This window comes from Oncorhynchus mykiss, chromosome 23, assembly GCF_057628025.1.
Source record: "Oncorhynchus mykiss isolate SJ-2025 chromosome 23, ASM5762802v1, whole genome shotgun sequence".
In the NCBI taxonomy this organism is placed as follows: domain Eukaryota; kingdom Metazoa; phylum Chordata; class Actinopteri; order Salmoniformes; family Salmonidae; genus Oncorhynchus; species Oncorhynchus mykiss.
In genome coordinates, this window is record NC_143044.1 from 51,425,403 (window position 1) to 51,442,500 (window position 17,098).

Consider the following 17,098-nt stretch of genomic DNA (forward strand, 5'->3'; position numbering starts at 1 on the left):
ATGATGATACAGAAGGAGGATGGATGATGAGATAGAAGGAGGATGATACAGCAGGATGATGTGACAGCAGGAGGATGGATGATGAGACAGTAGATGATGAGATACTTACTGGTGCACCTGGTGCTCCAGGGGGTCCTGAGATGGCTCCTCCACTCTGTGGAGAAACTAGTATTATCATCATAACATTCAACACAATGATGACATGGTATCTGATTATATGGTATCTGATGACATGGTATCTGATTACTGGGTATCTGATTACAGGGTATCTGATGATATGGTATCTGATGATATGGTATCTGATTACCGGGTATCTGATGACATGGTATCTGATTACAGGGTATCTGATGACATGGTATCTGATTACAGGGTATCTGATGACATGGTATCTGATTACAGGGTATCTGATGACATGGTATCTGATTACAGGGTATCTGATGACATGGTATCTGATTACATGGTATCTGATGACATGGTATCTGATTACAGGGTATCTGATGACATGGTATCTGATTACATGGTATCTGATGACAGGGTGTCTGATGATATGGTATCTACAGTAGCCTACGGTATATAGGGGAATGTGGTAACCTTTACTTTGAGGGTCACCCTACCGATGCTCAACAAACAATCAACAGACTATGAGCAACAACTGTTGACTAGCACTGTGATGCTAGTTGCATCGTCGGCAACACCTGACACCTGATGAGGATGAGTACAGAGTTCTTACCTGCAGTTTGTACAGACTGCTCATCCCATTGCCCTCCACATAGGGGACACCCTGCAAACACACACATCTCAGTCAGAGCCAACTTTCTCCTCCGTTAACACACTTCTAGCCTTACACACTTCAAAAGGTCTTGTGTGTGTGTGTGTGTGTGTGTGTGTGTGTGTGTGTGTGTGTGTGTGTGTGTGTGTGTGTGTGTGTGTGTGTGTGTGTGTGTGTATGTGTGTGCGTGTGTGTCTGCCTGAGTGTTTTCTGTGCCTCTAGTCTAACAGTCAGTCCTGTAGGCCTGGACCAGGCAGACAGTATTACTTTGTTCATAAGCCCTTAAATGCAACATGGGATAGATAAACATCTGGGGCTGCCTGGTGATCACTACATGGAGAGATCAATATCTGAGGCTGCCTGGTGATCACTACATGGAGAGATCAATATCTGGGGCTGCCTGGTGATCACTACTTGGAGAGATCAATATCTGAGGCTGCCTGGTGATCACTACATGGAGTGATCAATATCTGAGGCTGCCTGGTGAGCAGTACATGGAGAGATCAATATCTGAGGCTGCCTGGTGATCACTACATGGATAGATAAATATCTGAGGCTGCCTGGTGATCACTACATGGAGAGATCAATATATGGGGCTGCCTGGTGATCACTACATGGAGAGATCAATATATGGGGCTGCCTGGTGATCACTACACAGAGAGATCAATATCTTGGGCTGCCTGGTGATCACTACATGGAGAGATCAATATCTGGGGCTGCCTGGTGATCACTACATGGAGAGATCAATATCTGGGGCTGCCTGGTGATCACTACATGGAGATATCAATATCTGGGGCTGCCTGGTGATCACTACATGGAGATATCAATATATGGGGCTGCTTGGTGATCACTACATGGAGATATCAATATCTGGGGCTGCCTGGTGATCACTACATGGAGATATCAATATATGGGGCTGCTTGGTGATCACTACATGGAGATATCAATATATGGGGCTGCTTGGTGATCACTACATGGAGATATCAATATCTGGGGCTGCCTGGTGATCACTACATGGAGATATCAATATATGGGGCTGCTTGGTGATCACTACATGGAGATATCAATATATGGGGCTGCCTGGTGATCACTACATGGAGATATCAATATCTGGGGCTGCCTGGTGATCACTACATGGAGATATCAATATATGGGGCTGCCTGGTGATCACTAAACAAAAGAGGAGAGCAGTAACACTTGTTTAACCCACCGGCCTCTGTAGATTCAAACACTAATGTGAGTACCAAATGGCACCCTATCCCCTATAGTGCCCCACTTAAGGGCTCATAGGGCTCAGGTAAAAAGTAGTGCACTATATAATGAATAAGGTGCCATTTGGGCCGTAGTCTAACTAGTGTATCTGGGGGAAATATTATAGCAGCAGCAACTACAACATCCTGATGGCTTGAGGAGTAGCCTGGATATACCAGAGATAGTCTGTATAGTCCTGCCTGACTAGCGTTTATAGGGCCAGGGCGGGGGGGGGGGGGGGGGGTGTAGCCCCCGGTCTCCTCTCCACTACTCAGTGTATGTGCTGTCTGTCATCAGTGTGTAATCTGAGGCAAAGCTAAACGGCTGCAAGACAGCGCTGAACTAACCACAGCATCAGAGTATCTTCAGGAGAACAGGTTTTAAGTTTGAAGGAAATCTGTGGCCCTAAGCTTTTGCTAGATTTGTGCAATTTAAAGAATTTACAGTACTGAAGTTCATTCATTAACCCTTTCCTCCAACACAGTAAGTGGGTTGTATTAAGTAGGCACAAAGCGGAAGAAACCCCTCCATAACGGAGTGAAACAGGAAGTACTCGCTTTGTACGTGTCCAATAAGAAACACTCCTTTTGGTTTTGCTCCAGTGTCCCCAGAAGTAACATGAACATGGTGACTCAATAACATTTCTACCTGCCCTCCAAAGCTGGGACCGAGAGACTGAATAACAGCTTCTATTCCAAGGCCATCAGACTGTTAAACAGCCACCACTAGCCGGCTTCCACCCGGTACCTCAACCCTGCAGAGGCTGCTGACATATATACATAGACATGGAATGACTGGCCACTTTAATAATGGAACACTAGTCACTTTAATACTGGAACACTAGTCACTTTAATAATGGTTTCATACTGCTTTACTCATCTAATTTCTATATACTTTATTCTATTCTACTGTATTTTAGTCAATGCCACTCCAATATTGCTCAATCTAATATTAATATATTTCTTAATTCCATTCTTTTACTTTTAGATTTGTGTATATTTTGTGAATCACTTTTAGATACTACTGCACTGTTAGATACTACTGCACCGTTAGATACTACTGCACTGTTAGACATTACTGCAATGTTAGATACTACTGCACTGTTATATACTACTGCACTGTTAGATACTACTGCACTGTTAGATACTACTGCACTGTTATATACTACTGCACTGTTAGATACTACTGCACTGTTAGACACTACTGCACTGTTAGACACTACTGCACTTTTAGATACTACTGCACTGTTAGATACTACTGCACTGTTAGACACTACTGCACTGTTAGACACTACTGCACTGTTAGATTCTACTGCACTGTTAGATACTACTGCACTGTTAGACACTACTGCACTTTTAGATACTACTGCACTGTTAGATACTACTGCACTGTTAGACACTACTGCACTGTTAGACACTACTGCACTGTTAGATACTACTGCACTGTTAGACACTACTACACTGTTAGATACTACTGCACTGTTAGATACTACTGCACTGTTAGATACTACTGCACTGTTGGAACTAGGAACACAAGCATTTCGCTACACCCACAATAACATCTGCTAAATATGTGTATGTGACCAATAGAATTGTACTTGATTTGATTTCCAGGAAGGAAGAAAGAACAGGAAAAAGATTCTCTCAAATAGACGGAAGAAAACATGTTGTCCTTCAAAGTAGTAAGTCAATCTCACTGTCCTTTTAAATGATGTGTTGTGTGACCAGCCATTCAAAAGGACACAAGTAATTGGCTAAGGTACCTTGAACTGGTGTCATCATTCATAGGCATGAAAACTGTTGACACATCTCACCAATGACTCAACAACACACACACACAGTCTGTATACACACACACACAGAGATCTCAGTGATGCTCTGGATAACTTACTGGGGGGCCTGGTAGTCCTGGCCTTCCAGGGGATCCTTCACTTCCCTGTAGAGGGGGGGGGGGACGGGGGGACGGACACACACACACACACACACACACACAGAACAAACCATGAGAGGGATAATGCTTTCCAGTCAGTCACTGGGGAACACGTTTCTCCAGTTAAGATCCCAATAATCTAAGAATACCTCTTTACCCATATTTACCCACACATTAGACACAGTGACAATCCTAATCTTTGGGACATGGCATGGCTGATGATACAAGTCTATTGCGGAGGTACAGTATTTGAGAAGAGGGACGTACTAGCCCTGTTGAATTTGAGATAGATTAGGAGTAAGGCCCTGCGATAAACTAGTGTCCTGTACAAGGGGTGTACTGGTACATCAACCTGCCTCACGCTACAGAAACAGGAGATCCCATGAGCTGTTCTGGCTGCACAAGCCTCTTGCAAGGCTACTGAATTGGCATACAGGACGTCACCCCAATCCACTGACAAGACTAGGCCCATGGCATTCTTTCAACAACAAAACTGAAGAGAAACCCATAAGGAATTATGTGCTTTTTAAGAAAATAACATGATTCCTGAGTATTACAATAACCCATTATTGATGCTCTTTGAGATAGCACTAAATAAGACGCAAGGCATTGTTTTCATCTTAGACTATCAGAACATCTCTTGGCATGTCAGGCCACATGCTTGAATAAAACATGACCCTGTATGTACTAACTGCCTGTATTTAGAACATAAAGCAGACATGTACAGTACAGTGCCTAGTGAAAGTCTGTACAGCAATGGCACAGTCTTCACATTCCCCCACCTTAAAATTAAATTAAAAAACGGATTGAATTAGATATTTTTTCTTACAGGTCTACACAACCTACTCCACATCTTCAAAGTGAAAGAAATGTATATAAAATGTTCTAATTAATAAAGAAAAAGCAAAAAAAACAAAGATGTCTTGATTGTGTGTCTTCACACCCCAAAGTTAATACTTGGCGGAAGCACCTTTTGACAGCCATTACAGCTGTGAATCATTTTGAATAAGATTCTACCACCTATGCACAACTCTTAGGGCAATATAATTCCCATTGCTTGATCCTGACAAACTCCCCAGTCCCTGGCGATGACAAGCATACCCATAACATGATGCTGCCAACCACAAAAGTTGAAAATACAGAGGGTTGACTTTGTGTTATGTTGTATTAGATTTGACCCAAACCTGTCGTTTTTATTTTAGGCTAAAAATGTAATGTCTTTGCTGTGTTGTCTTGCAGTATTACTTAATGGTATTGTTGCAAACAGAATCAATGATTTGGAGTGGATTTTTTTAACACAGGCTTCCTTCACTTTACCATACGGGTCAGTAATGTGGAGTGAATGCAATGGTTTTGATCCCTTTGTATTTTCCAGTATTGTAGTGGCCTCGGGAGGCTGTCAGGATCTAAAGAAATATGAAAGTAACAAAGCCCAGGTAAAAAGTTAGAGGAAACTCTGCCTTCTGAATACCTAACCCTGGGATAGAGTTACATTTTTCTGTGGGACAATTGCACACACGCAAAATTATGCCAAGGACACAATAGAATGGCTTTCTAAGAGGTGTTTAGTGTTCCTGAGTGGTTTAGTCTCTGTCCTGACTTAAATCTGATTGAAAAATTAAAGACAATGTTTGAATACTGTAGTCCATCAATGATTCCCTACCAAATTTACTGAGCTTGTAAAACAAAAGCAATGGATGTACACTCAGTGGCCAGTTTATTGGTTCACTCCTACAGACAGTGAGTCATGTGGCCGTGGCTTGCTATGTAAAGCAGGCAGACAAGCCTTGAGGCATTCATTTACTGTTCAATTGAATGTCACAATGGGCAAAACCAGTGAGCTAAGTGACTTTGAGCATGGTATGATCGTCGGCGGCAGGCGAGCCGGTTCCAGTATCTCAGAAACGTGCAAGCTAACAGGTGGGCCACAAACAGGTAAATATCGGTGCAGAACATTGGATGGCAGAACGGCATCTCGGAATACACAACTTGTCTGTCTTTTTCACGGATGGGATATTGCAGCAGTTGCTGTTGCATCATGCTGATGGCAGAGTCAGGATTTGACATAAGCAGCATGAGTCCATGGCCCCATTCTGCCTGGTATCAACGGTACAAGCTGGTGACGGTGGTGTAATTGTGTGGGGAATGTTTTCCTGGCACATGTTAGGTCCCTTGATACCAATTGAGCAATGTTTCCAAAGCCCAAATAATTCATTCTGTTCTAGAGGCAAAGGGGAGGTCTGACCCAGTACCTAATAAACTGGCCACATGCTGTCGTAAGAGCTTGGTAGAATCTTATTCAGAATGATTCCCAGCTGTAATGGCTGCTGAAGGTGCTTCCACCAAGTAAAAGTGAAATCATACGCAATCAAATCATCATCATCTTGTGTTTCTAAGTCATTTGGTAAATGATCTATCATTCTTTCACTTTGGAGTAGGTTGTGAAACTACATTTGGGACAAATCTAATTGAATCCCTTTGTAGATGTCATTTTAAGGTAGCAAAGTGTGAAGACTGTGTAAGTGTGCGTAGACCTTCACTAGAGACTGTATATTCAGACAGTGCGTGTACACACAGCGTCTCTTTCTTACCCGATCTCCCTTTGTTCCAGGCTGACCCATTGGCCCAGGTCTGCCCATGACACCCTGCAAACAGACACAAGGTACATCAATTAACTGGGTCACAAACTAAATATAGAAAACATAGTACATCAATTAACTGGGTCACGAACTAAATATAGAAACAAAGTACATCAATTAACTGGGTCACGAACTAAATATAGAAAACAAAGTACATCAATTAACTGGGTCACAAACTAAATATAGAAACAAAGTTTGCAGGGTGTCATCGGCAGACCTAGACCAATGGGTCAATTAACTGGGTCACAAACTAAATATAGAAACAAAGTTTGCAGGGTGTCATCGGCAGACCTAGACCAATGGGTCAATTAACTGGGTCACAAACTAAATATAGAAACAAAGTTTGCAGGGTGTCATCGGCAGACCTAGGCCAATGGGTCAATTAACTGGGTCACAAACTAAATATAGAAAACAAAGTACATCAATTAACTGGGTCACAAACTAAATATAGAAAACAAAGTACATCAATTAACTGGGTCACAAACTAAATATAGAAAACAAAGTACATCAATTAACTGGGTCACAAACTAAATATAGAAAACATAGTACATCAATTAACTGGGTCACAAACTAAATATAGAAAACAAAGTACATCAATTAACTGGGTCACAAACTAAATATAGAAAACATAGTACATCAATTAACTGGGTCACAAACTAAATATAGAAAACATAGTACATCAATTAACTGGGTCACAAACTAAATATAGAAAACAAAGTTTGCAGGGTGTCATCGGCAGACCTAGGCCAATGGGTCAATTAACTGGGTCACGAACTAAATATAGAAAACAAAGTTTGCAGGGTGTCATCGGCAGACCTAGGCCAATGGGTCAATTAACTGGGTCACGAACTAAATATAGAAAACAAAGTTTGCAGGGTGTCATCGGCAGACCTAGGCCAATGGGTCAATTAACTGGGTCACAAACTAAATATAGAAAACATAGTACATCAATTAACTGGGTCACAAACTAAATATAGAAAACAAAGTACATCAATTAACTGGGTCACAAACTAAATATAGAAAACATAGTACATCAATTAACTGGGTCACAAACTAAATATAGAAAACAAAGTACATCAATTAACTGGGTCACAAACTAAATATAGAAAACAAAGTTTGCAGGGTGTCATCGGCAGACCTAGGCCAATGGGTCAATTAACTGGGTCACAAACTAAATATAGAAAACATAGTACATCAATTAACTGGGTCACAAACTAAATATAGAAAACATAGTACATCAATTAACTGGGTCACAAACTAAATATAGAAAACAGTACATCAATTAACTGGGTCACAAACTAAATATAGAAAACATAGTACATCAATTAACTGGGTCACAAACTAAATATAGAAAACAAAGTACATCAATTAACTGGGTCACAAACTAAATATAGAAAACAGTACATCAATTAACTGGGTCACAAACTAAATATAGAAAACATAGTACATCAATTAACTGGGTCACAAACTAAATATAGAAAACAAAGTTTGCAGGGTGTCATCGGCAGACCTAGGCCAATGGGTCAATTAACTGGGTCACAAACTAAATATAGAAAACAAAGTACATCAATTAACTGGGTCACAAACTAAATATAGAAAACATAGTACATCAATTAACTGGGTCACAAACTAAATATAGAAAACATAGTACATCAATTAACTGGGTCACAAACTAAATATAGAAAACAGTACATCAATTAACTGGGTCACGAACTAAATATAGAAAACATAGTACATCAATTAACTGGGTCACAAACTAAATATAGAAAACATAGTACATCAATTAACTGGGTCACGAACTAAATATAGAAACAAGGTGAGAGAAAATAGGGACCAAACAATGAGTATGGTGTTCTCAGTGATTGTTCTTGTATCAGCAACACAGTACTGCACATGCATTACAACGAGGGATGAATAGATGTGAAAGGTGATTTAATGAAATTGATGAATTGTTTTGCTTACAGGGGCTCCAGTACGGCCTGTAGTACCCAGAATGCCTGGAACTCCAGGAGAGCCCTGAGAAAGACAAGAAACACCAGAGAACAATCATTGTCACTTCCTGTGTAATAGGTAGTGTATGATAGCCTAACTGGTAGGTATTGCAAGAAGGACAAGAGGAGAGTTAACCTCATTTGCATTTTCAGGGCTATTCCATTGATTCTGTTGTACATGGGGCAAGATGAGTCATGTGACCGTGGCTTGCTATATAAAGCAGGCATTGAGGCATTGAGGCATTCTGTTACTGATCGACTGAATGTTGTGAGCGTGGTATGACCGTTGGTGCCAGGTGCACCGGTTCCAGATTTGATTTGATTTGATGTAGTGTACTTTCAAGCACACTCAAGCATGTTAAAGTATATGATTCCTGTATTGGCCCCAGGACAGGTCTGAAACCCACCTCGTCTCCTTTGTCTCCACTAGGCCCAGGGAATCCTCTCTCTCCTTTCATCCCCTAGAAGAGCAAACAACAACAGTGAATGAGTAAACAGTAACAACAACAGTGAATGAGTAAACAGTAACAACAACAGTAAATAGTACAAAAATGGCCAAATCAAGTTGAATTCTGTATAAACCTTTTCTTAATGTGTATGCTTGTGAAATGAGAAATGTTTACCACCATAATATACAGTATGTTCTCTCCAAACCTAATAGTCTAATAGTCTCAAACCAGCGGCATGACGGGTGGTCATACATTTCACTTTGACTTCTTGTTTCTAATAGAGCCAATTAGAAGCGACTGCTTGGGTAATTTTACTAATACAGGACACTGCTGCGTATCCATGGCAACCACGTCTGCAGCCAGCAGCTCTGATGATACGAATGTGCTGGACTGACATTGTAAATGTCTGAATCTTTGGTTCAACGGTTGGTGTCCGAATCTTCCCAAATCTCTCAGATGAAAAGAAATATGAACAACTACGAGAGCCTATGTCGTACATTATAGCATATTATGCATTGTTTATAAGGCATTATAAATGCCCTCACAATTCATTATGAAGAGGGTATTTATTTATATATTCACTTTATATATCATCTACCTCACTTGCTTTGGCAATGTTAACACATGTTTCCCATGCCAATAAAGCCCCTTGAATTGAATTGAATTGAATTTATTCGTAGGAAGTATTATGAAAACAATTCAACTGGAAATGAATAGCAACAAGGGATAGAACCATGTTAAATAATGACCTGGAGAAGAAGTGTAGTCCCCAGCGATGTTATGCACCAGTCTAAATACTATTACACCTATCATCTTTTCTAATTCACTTTGTCATGCTGAGATTGGCAATGAATGGAGTGAATGGAGTATTTGTAAGGTGGAAAGTAATTCTGTATACATTGACTGTGTCCCAAATTGACTGTGTCCTAATCCTTTACACAGGGCACTACTTTTCACCAGGGGTTATAGTGCACTATGTAGGGGATAGGCTGCCATTTAGAACACATGCATTACAATAGGGAATAGGCTGCCATTTAGAACACATCCATTATAATAGGGAATAGGCTGCCATTTAGAACATATCCATTATAATAGGGAATAGGCTGCCATTTAGAACACATGATTATATTAGGGAATAGGCTGCCATTTAGAACACATCCATTATAATAGTGAATAGGCTGCCATTTAGAACACATACATTATAATAGGGAATAGGCTGCCATTTAGAACACTAACATTATAATCAGGATGACACGTTGTTTCCTACCTTTGGACCTTCTTTCCCTGGATTACCGAGAGGTCCTCGCACTCCTGGATCCCCCTGTTTAGGATGGACACACACGCAAATCAATGCACCCAAGAACACATGCACAGAGAAAGACACACACACAAAACCACACAATCTGTCCCCAAGGGTTCCACTCTCACACTTCTGGGCGGGCGGGCGGGCGGGCGACCCCCCCCCCCCACACACACACACACACACACACACAGACACACACACACACATACACACAGAGTAAAGATAATGAGACACTCACCTTTTCTCCCACCATGCCTTGCACTCCTGTCGCTCCATGGGTTCCCTGCTCGCCCTTCTGCCCAGGCAGACCTGGCACTCTGGTCTGGCACACGGTGCAGGCATTCTGCCAACACACAGCGGGAGGGGGGAGAGGTACGGTCATACAGACCAGATATCTGTCATCTCACTGAGTCACAGCAGGGAAATACAGTGCTCCTTTTGTTTGTATTCCATCTCCCCTGGGTCGAAGAGCAGGGGAGCTGTCTTAACGTTCTCTCAATGTTTCCACAACATTGAAGTTAATGTGACTGAGAACCAGACATTGTCCTATTTCCCACCCACTCTCTAACTGACTGGGACATTTGGGGGATCATTTGAAATATCACAGTCTCCCATCCAGTTCAGGTTTCACTGAGTAACATTTATTTACATTCAAAAAGTTAGGCTTAATCTGTGTCTGGGAAATCAGCCCTGTCTGGGAAATCAGCCCTGTCTGGGAAATCAGCCCTGTCTGGGAAATCAGCCCTGTCTGGGAAATCAGCCCTGTTTGGGAAATCAGCCCTGTCTGAGAAATCAGCCTTGTCTGGGAAATCAGCCCTGTCTGGGAAATCAGCCCTGTCTGGGAAATCAGCCTTGTCTGGGAAACCAGCCCTGTCTGGGAAATCAGCTCTGTCTGGGAAATCAGCCCTGTCTGGGAAATCAGCCCTGCCTGGGAAATCAGCACTGCCTGGGAAATCAGCACTGCCTGGGAAATCAGCCCTGCCTGGGAAATCAGCGCTGTCTGGGAAATCAGCTCTGTCTGGGAAATCAGCCCTGTCTGGGAAATCAGCCCTGTCTGGAGTGTACTTCCTCTACAGCAGCAGACATTCTGTACTCTGACACTGTGGAGTTGTTGAAGTGTACGTTCCCTACAGCAATCAGAACAACCTAAATACGTTGGGGCCCGGACTCTACAAGGTGTCGAAAGCATTCCACAGTTTTGTCAAATTGGGTGGATGTCCTTTGGGTGGTGGACCATTCTTGATACGCACGGGAAACTGTTGAGAATGACAAACCCAGCAGCATTGCAGTTCTTGACACAAACCGGTGCGCCTGGTACCACCTACTACCAGACCCCGTTCAAAGGCACTTACATTTGTTGTCTAGCCCATTCACCCTCTGAATGACACACATACACAATCCATGTCTCAACTGTCTCAAGGCTTCAAAATCCTCCTTTAACCCGTCTCCTCTCCTTCATCTACACTGATGGAAGTGGATTTAACAAGTGACATCGATAAGGGATCATAGCTTTCACCTGGATTCACCTGGTCAGTCTATGTCATGGAAAGAGCAGCTGTTCCTAATTGTTTTGTCCACTCAGTGTACATTCAGTAGAAGAACACCACAGGAGGTTGGTGGCACCTGAATTAGGGAGGACGGGCTCGGGGTAATGACTGGAGTGGAATAGGTGGAATGGTTTCCATGTGTTTGATGCCGTTCCAGCCATTACTATGAGCTGCCCTCCCCTCAGCAGCCTCAAATGAAGAACACATGAATACGTTCCACTTCCAACCATTTATCTGTAGACGGATATCAGTTCTGTTTATACAGCATGAAGACTGTATGACCCTTAGTGTCACTGGCATTTAGACTCATCAGAGAAGAGCAGTGGGGAGATATTTCATCTAACTTTATGGAAGTACAAATCTTTTTTTCTCAGAGAGACTTGAGCGAAGTGTCTTGAAATAAAAAAGGTCCAATTCAGTTAAGTGCTGCTTTCAGTGTGAAATATCAAATACCATCGGCTGTAAAGTGACCAAACTCTGTCAATTAAAGTGAAGAAACAGAGAAAAGCTATTCTTGGGGAGGATTGTCATTCAGCTCATCAAGTTGAATGACGCAGTCAAGCCAGCAGCACATTGTAAAAAAGGCCTTTAAACAGGCAGGTTAGCGTTTCTTTGTCATGAATCTTGTTCTGGAGGCAGTTCTGCAGAGTGATCACTAGCTAGCACAGCCACAAAGTCGTAAAATCAGATTTTAAATCTAACTTTAATCTTAACCACACTGATAAACCTAAACTAAGACCAAAAAGCAACATAGCCAATTTTGACTTTTCAGCTGGCCAATCTAGCGGAAATTGCTCAGTTCTGCCTCCAAGACAAGATTCATGACAATAAATGTCAATCTGCTTTGAACAGCTAAAAGCTTGGAAACTTTATTCATTTAACTGGGCTTCCTATATTTGGTCTGGTAGAATAAAATCTCTCTCTCTCTCTCTCTCTCTCTCTCTCTCTCTCTCTCTCTCTCTCTCTCTCTCTCTCTCTCTCTCTCTCTCTCTCTCTCTCTCTCTCTCTCTCTCTCTCTCTCTCTCTCTCTCTCTCTCTCTCTCTCTCTCTCTCTCTCTCTCTCTCTCTCTCTCTCTACATTGTACAGATACATCAACAAGGAGTGGGAGTGTTGGAGAGATAGATGGAAAGAGAGAAGAGACAGAGAGAGAGAAAAGACAGACAGAGAGAGAGAAGAGACAGACAGAGAGAGAGAAGAGTGTACATTGTACAGATACATCAACAAGGCGTTGGAGTGTTGGAGAGATAGAAGGAAAAGGAGAAGTATTGTCCCTTAAATACATAGCAACAACGTAGCCGTGAGAACAAACAACTGACAACAGAAAGCCCTATTCCCTATATAGTGCACTACTGTTGACCAGAGCTCTATTCCCTATATAGTGGATTGCTGTTGACAAGAGCCCTATTCCCTATATAGTGGAATACAGTTGACAAGATCCATATTCCCTATATAATAAACTACTGTTAATCCCAATATAGTGGACTGCTGTTGACAAGAGCCAAGCCGTAGCTCTCTGGTCAAAAGTAGTTCACAGTGTAGGGAATAGGGTACCATTTTGGACACATTGTGTACTCCAGGAGGGATGTATTCAACAACAGCCTTCTTCTTAGGACATTTCAAGGATTCCTGTTGAATATAATAATGCATTTCCATAGTGGATTTCCAATTTCTTGAATTTCTAGCTGCAGTTCGCCACCACCACCTGATGGAGGCGCTCCTGAGCTTCTGTTAATAATTCCGTAACATCACCCGAATAGGTTTAGTACTGGTGAAAATACCACATCAAAATATCAACATTAAAAGTTTGTTGTTGTATTACAACTGTGAGGTCTTAAAGTGTGAAATACACCACTGTGGGCAACTGTGCAATCATAGTAACTGATGCAATTAAAGCAGGCTAAATTATAACCTGTTTCTACACCCTCAGTCAATGTGGATCTACATGTGGGCACTTCAAGGTAATAACAAAAATATCTTCCATGAATCTTGTCAATTAAAAAAAGAATGTATGATTTATGTACCACACTGAATAATGTTGGAATGACAATTGGTGGGAATAATCATACGACACAACGGTAATACATGAAACAGTCCAGTACCTTGAGTAAAGAGCTCATATCTCCGACAATTGGCAAGGCAGTCTGTTGGAAAGACAAATTGTCATCATACATTTTGTATAATGACTATAGATGTAAAGAAATGTCAATAAATATTTTTGTTATCTTTTTCAGTCAGATCATAGTTGAATGAACCTGTCATAATTATCTTAGCATCACTCGAAGCTTGAACTCTTATGCATGATACTGAAACACTCAAAGTTACCATGTTTGTTTTTATGGTGGTATGACTGATACTGAAACACTCAAAGTTACCATGATTGTTTTTATGGTGGTATAAATGATACTGAAACACTCAAAGTTACCATGATTGTTTTTATGGTGGTATGAATGATACTGAAACACTCAAAGTTACCATGATTGTTTTTATGGTGGTATGAATGCCTTATACATAATATCCCCTTCAAGTACAGTGTAACCAAATCTTCTCCTGTGATTTCAGTTTTCTGTAAAATAATTGTATTTCTGTGGTTTTGAGGCATTTAACCTAAATATGGTACAGTGGGCTTAGCACCTCCAAGTGACACTGACACAGTATATCTCTGAGAGAGAGATGAGAAAGAGATGAGCGGTTAACTTACTGGTTGACCCGGTGGGCCAGGGGGACCTGGGGGACCTTCTCGACCAGGGGATCCCTTTAAATGAGAGAAATAATGATGTCACCAGCTATGAGACCATCGGAAACACACAGCGCTGCACACCCTTGGCCCACGCTTTGACATTCATCCTAATGGGGTGCTGTGTGTGTGTGTGTGTGTGTGTGTGTGTGTGTGTGTGTGTGTGTGTGTGTTTCTGATGTGTCCAGAAATGGTTGCTATTTCCTCATGCAGACATAAAGGAAACAGACCTTTCATCAGAATGTTAGTTTCTCTTTTTATCTGCAGACCGAGGAGGAGAGGAGCAGAGGAGTGGAGGAGAGGAGGAGAGGAGTGGAGGAGAGGAAGAGTGGAGAAGAGGAAGAGTTGAGGAGAGGAGGAGTGGAGGAGAGGAAGAGTGGAGGAGAGGAGGAGTGGAGGAGAGGAGGAGTGGAGGAGAGGAGTGGAGGAGATGAAGAGTGGAGGAGAGGAAGTAAGGAAGAGTGGAGAGGAAGAGTGGAGGAGAGGAGGAGAGGAGGAGAGGAGGAGTGGAGGAAAGGAAGAGTGGAGAAGAGGAAAAGTTAAGGAGAGGAAGAGAGGAAGAGTGGAGAGGAAGAGTGGAGGAGAGGAGGAGTGGAGGAGAGGAGTGGAGGAGAGGAAGAGTGGAGAAAAGGAAGAGTGGAGAAAAGGAAGAGTGGAGGAGCGAATGAGAGGAGGAGAGGAGCGGAGGAGTGGAGGAGAGGAGGAGAGGAGTGGAGGAGAGGAGGAGAGGAGTGGAAGAGAGGAAGGGTTGAGGAGAGGAGGAGTGGAGGAGAGGAGTGAGAAGAGAGGAAGGAAGGTCTTGATCCCACTCACCTCTCTCCCCGGGGTCCCAGCAGGGCCTGAGAATCCAGAGGGTCCACGAGGGCCCTAGGAGAGAAGACAACCCCCATAACACACTAATGAGATCAGGGCCCGTATCTTAAAAGCCTCTCAGATTAGGATTGCTGACCTAGGAATAGAATATACTGTATATCCTCAATCCTGACAAAGAAGACATGCAACTAAGCATATGATGAGCCTGACACCAGACCTGTTGAAACTAATACCAGTCTTGAAACTAACACCAGTCCTGAAACTAACACCAGTCCTGATGAGACTAACACCAGTCCTGATGAGACTAACACCAGTCCTGTAGAGACTAACACCAGTCCTGTAGAGACTAACACCAGTCCTGATGAGACTAACACTAGTCCTGTAGAGACTAACACCAGTCCTGTAGAGACTAACACCAGTCCTGAAACTAACACCAGTCCTGATGAGACTAACACCAGTCCTGATGAGACTAACACCAGTCCTGTAGAGACTAACACCAGTCCTGATGAGACTAACACTAGTCCTGTAGAGACTAACACCAGTCCTGTAAAGACTAACACCAGTCCTGAAACTAACACCAGTCCTGATGAGACTAACACCAGTCCTGATGAGACTAACACCAGTCCTGTAGAGACTAACACCAGTCCTGATGAGACTAACACTAGTCCTGTAGAGACTAACACCGGTCCTGTAGAGACTAACACCAGCCCTGATGAGACTAACACCAGTCCTGTTGAGCCTAACACCAGTCCTGTTGAGACTAACACCAGTCCTGATGAGACTAACACCAGTCCTGATGAGACTAACACCAGTCCTGTTGAGACTAACACCAGTCCTGATGAGACTAACACCAGTCCTGATGAGACTAACACCAGTCCTGATGAGACTAACACCAGTCCTGATGAGACTAACACCAGTCCTGATGAGACTAACACCAGTCCTGATGAGACTAACACCAGTCCTGTAGAGACTAACACCGGTCCTGTAGAGACTAACACCAGCCCTGATGAGACTAACACCAGTCCTGTTGAGCCTAACACCAGTCCTAATGAGACTAACACCAGTCTTGATGAGACTAACACCAGTCCTGATGAGACTAACACCAGTCCTGATGAGACTAACACCAGTCCTGATGAGACTAACACCAGTCCTGTTGAGACTAACACCAGTCCTGATGAGACTAACACCAGTCCTGTTGAGACTAACACCAGTCCTAATGAGACTAACACCAGTCCTGATGAGACTAACACCAGTCCTGTTGAGACTAACACCAGTCCTGATGAGACTAACACCAGTTCTGATGAGACTAACACCAGTCCTGATGAGACTAACACCAGTCCTGATGAGACTAACACCAGTCTTGATGAGACTAACACCAGTCCTGATGAGACTAACACCAGTCCTGATGAGACTAACACCAGTCCTGATGAGACTAACACCAGTCCTGATGAGACTAACACCAGTCCTGATGAGATTAACACCAGTCCTGATGAGACTAACACCAGTCCTGATGAGACTAACACCAGTCCTGATGAGACTAACACCAGTCCTGATGAGACTAACACCAGTCCTGATGAGACTAACACCAGTCCTAATGAGACTAACACCAGTCCTGATGAGACTAACACCAGTCCTGATGAGACTAACACCAGTCCTGATGAGACTAACACCA

General features: G+C 42.6%; 1 protein-coding gene across 8 annotated transcripts in view; it reads right to left on the bottom strand.

Annotated features, from left to right (window-relative positions):
• LOC110515674 (uncharacterized) overlaps positions 1-17,098 on the bottom strand; it is a 252,866-nt gene that overhangs the window by 58,479 nt on the left and 177,289 nt on the right. For all 8 annotated transcript variants that reach the window (XM_090217615.1, XM_090217612.1, XM_090217614.1 and 5 more), the window contains 11 exons: positions 15,427-15,480; positions 14,578-14,631; positions 13,979-14,020; positions 10,570-10,674; positions 10,296-10,349; positions 8,987-9,040; positions 8,551-8,604; positions 6,541-6,594; positions 3,911-3,955; positions 731-781; positions 110-154 (listed from right to left, as the gene is read on the bottom strand). In XM_090217615.1, coding sequence (XP_090073741.1) covers positions 110-154; positions 731-781; positions 3,911-3,955; positions 6,541-6,594; positions 8,551-8,604; positions 8,987-9,040; positions 10,296-10,349; positions 10,570-10,674; positions 13,979-14,020; positions 14,578-14,631; positions 15,427-15,480 — 612 coding nt within the window. The remainder of the gene's footprint in view (positions 1-109; positions 155-730; positions 782-3,910; positions 3,956-6,540; positions 6,595-8,550; positions 8,605-8,986; positions 9,041-10,295; positions 10,350-10,569; positions 10,675-13,978; positions 14,021-14,577; positions 14,632-15,426; positions 15,481-17,098) is intronic.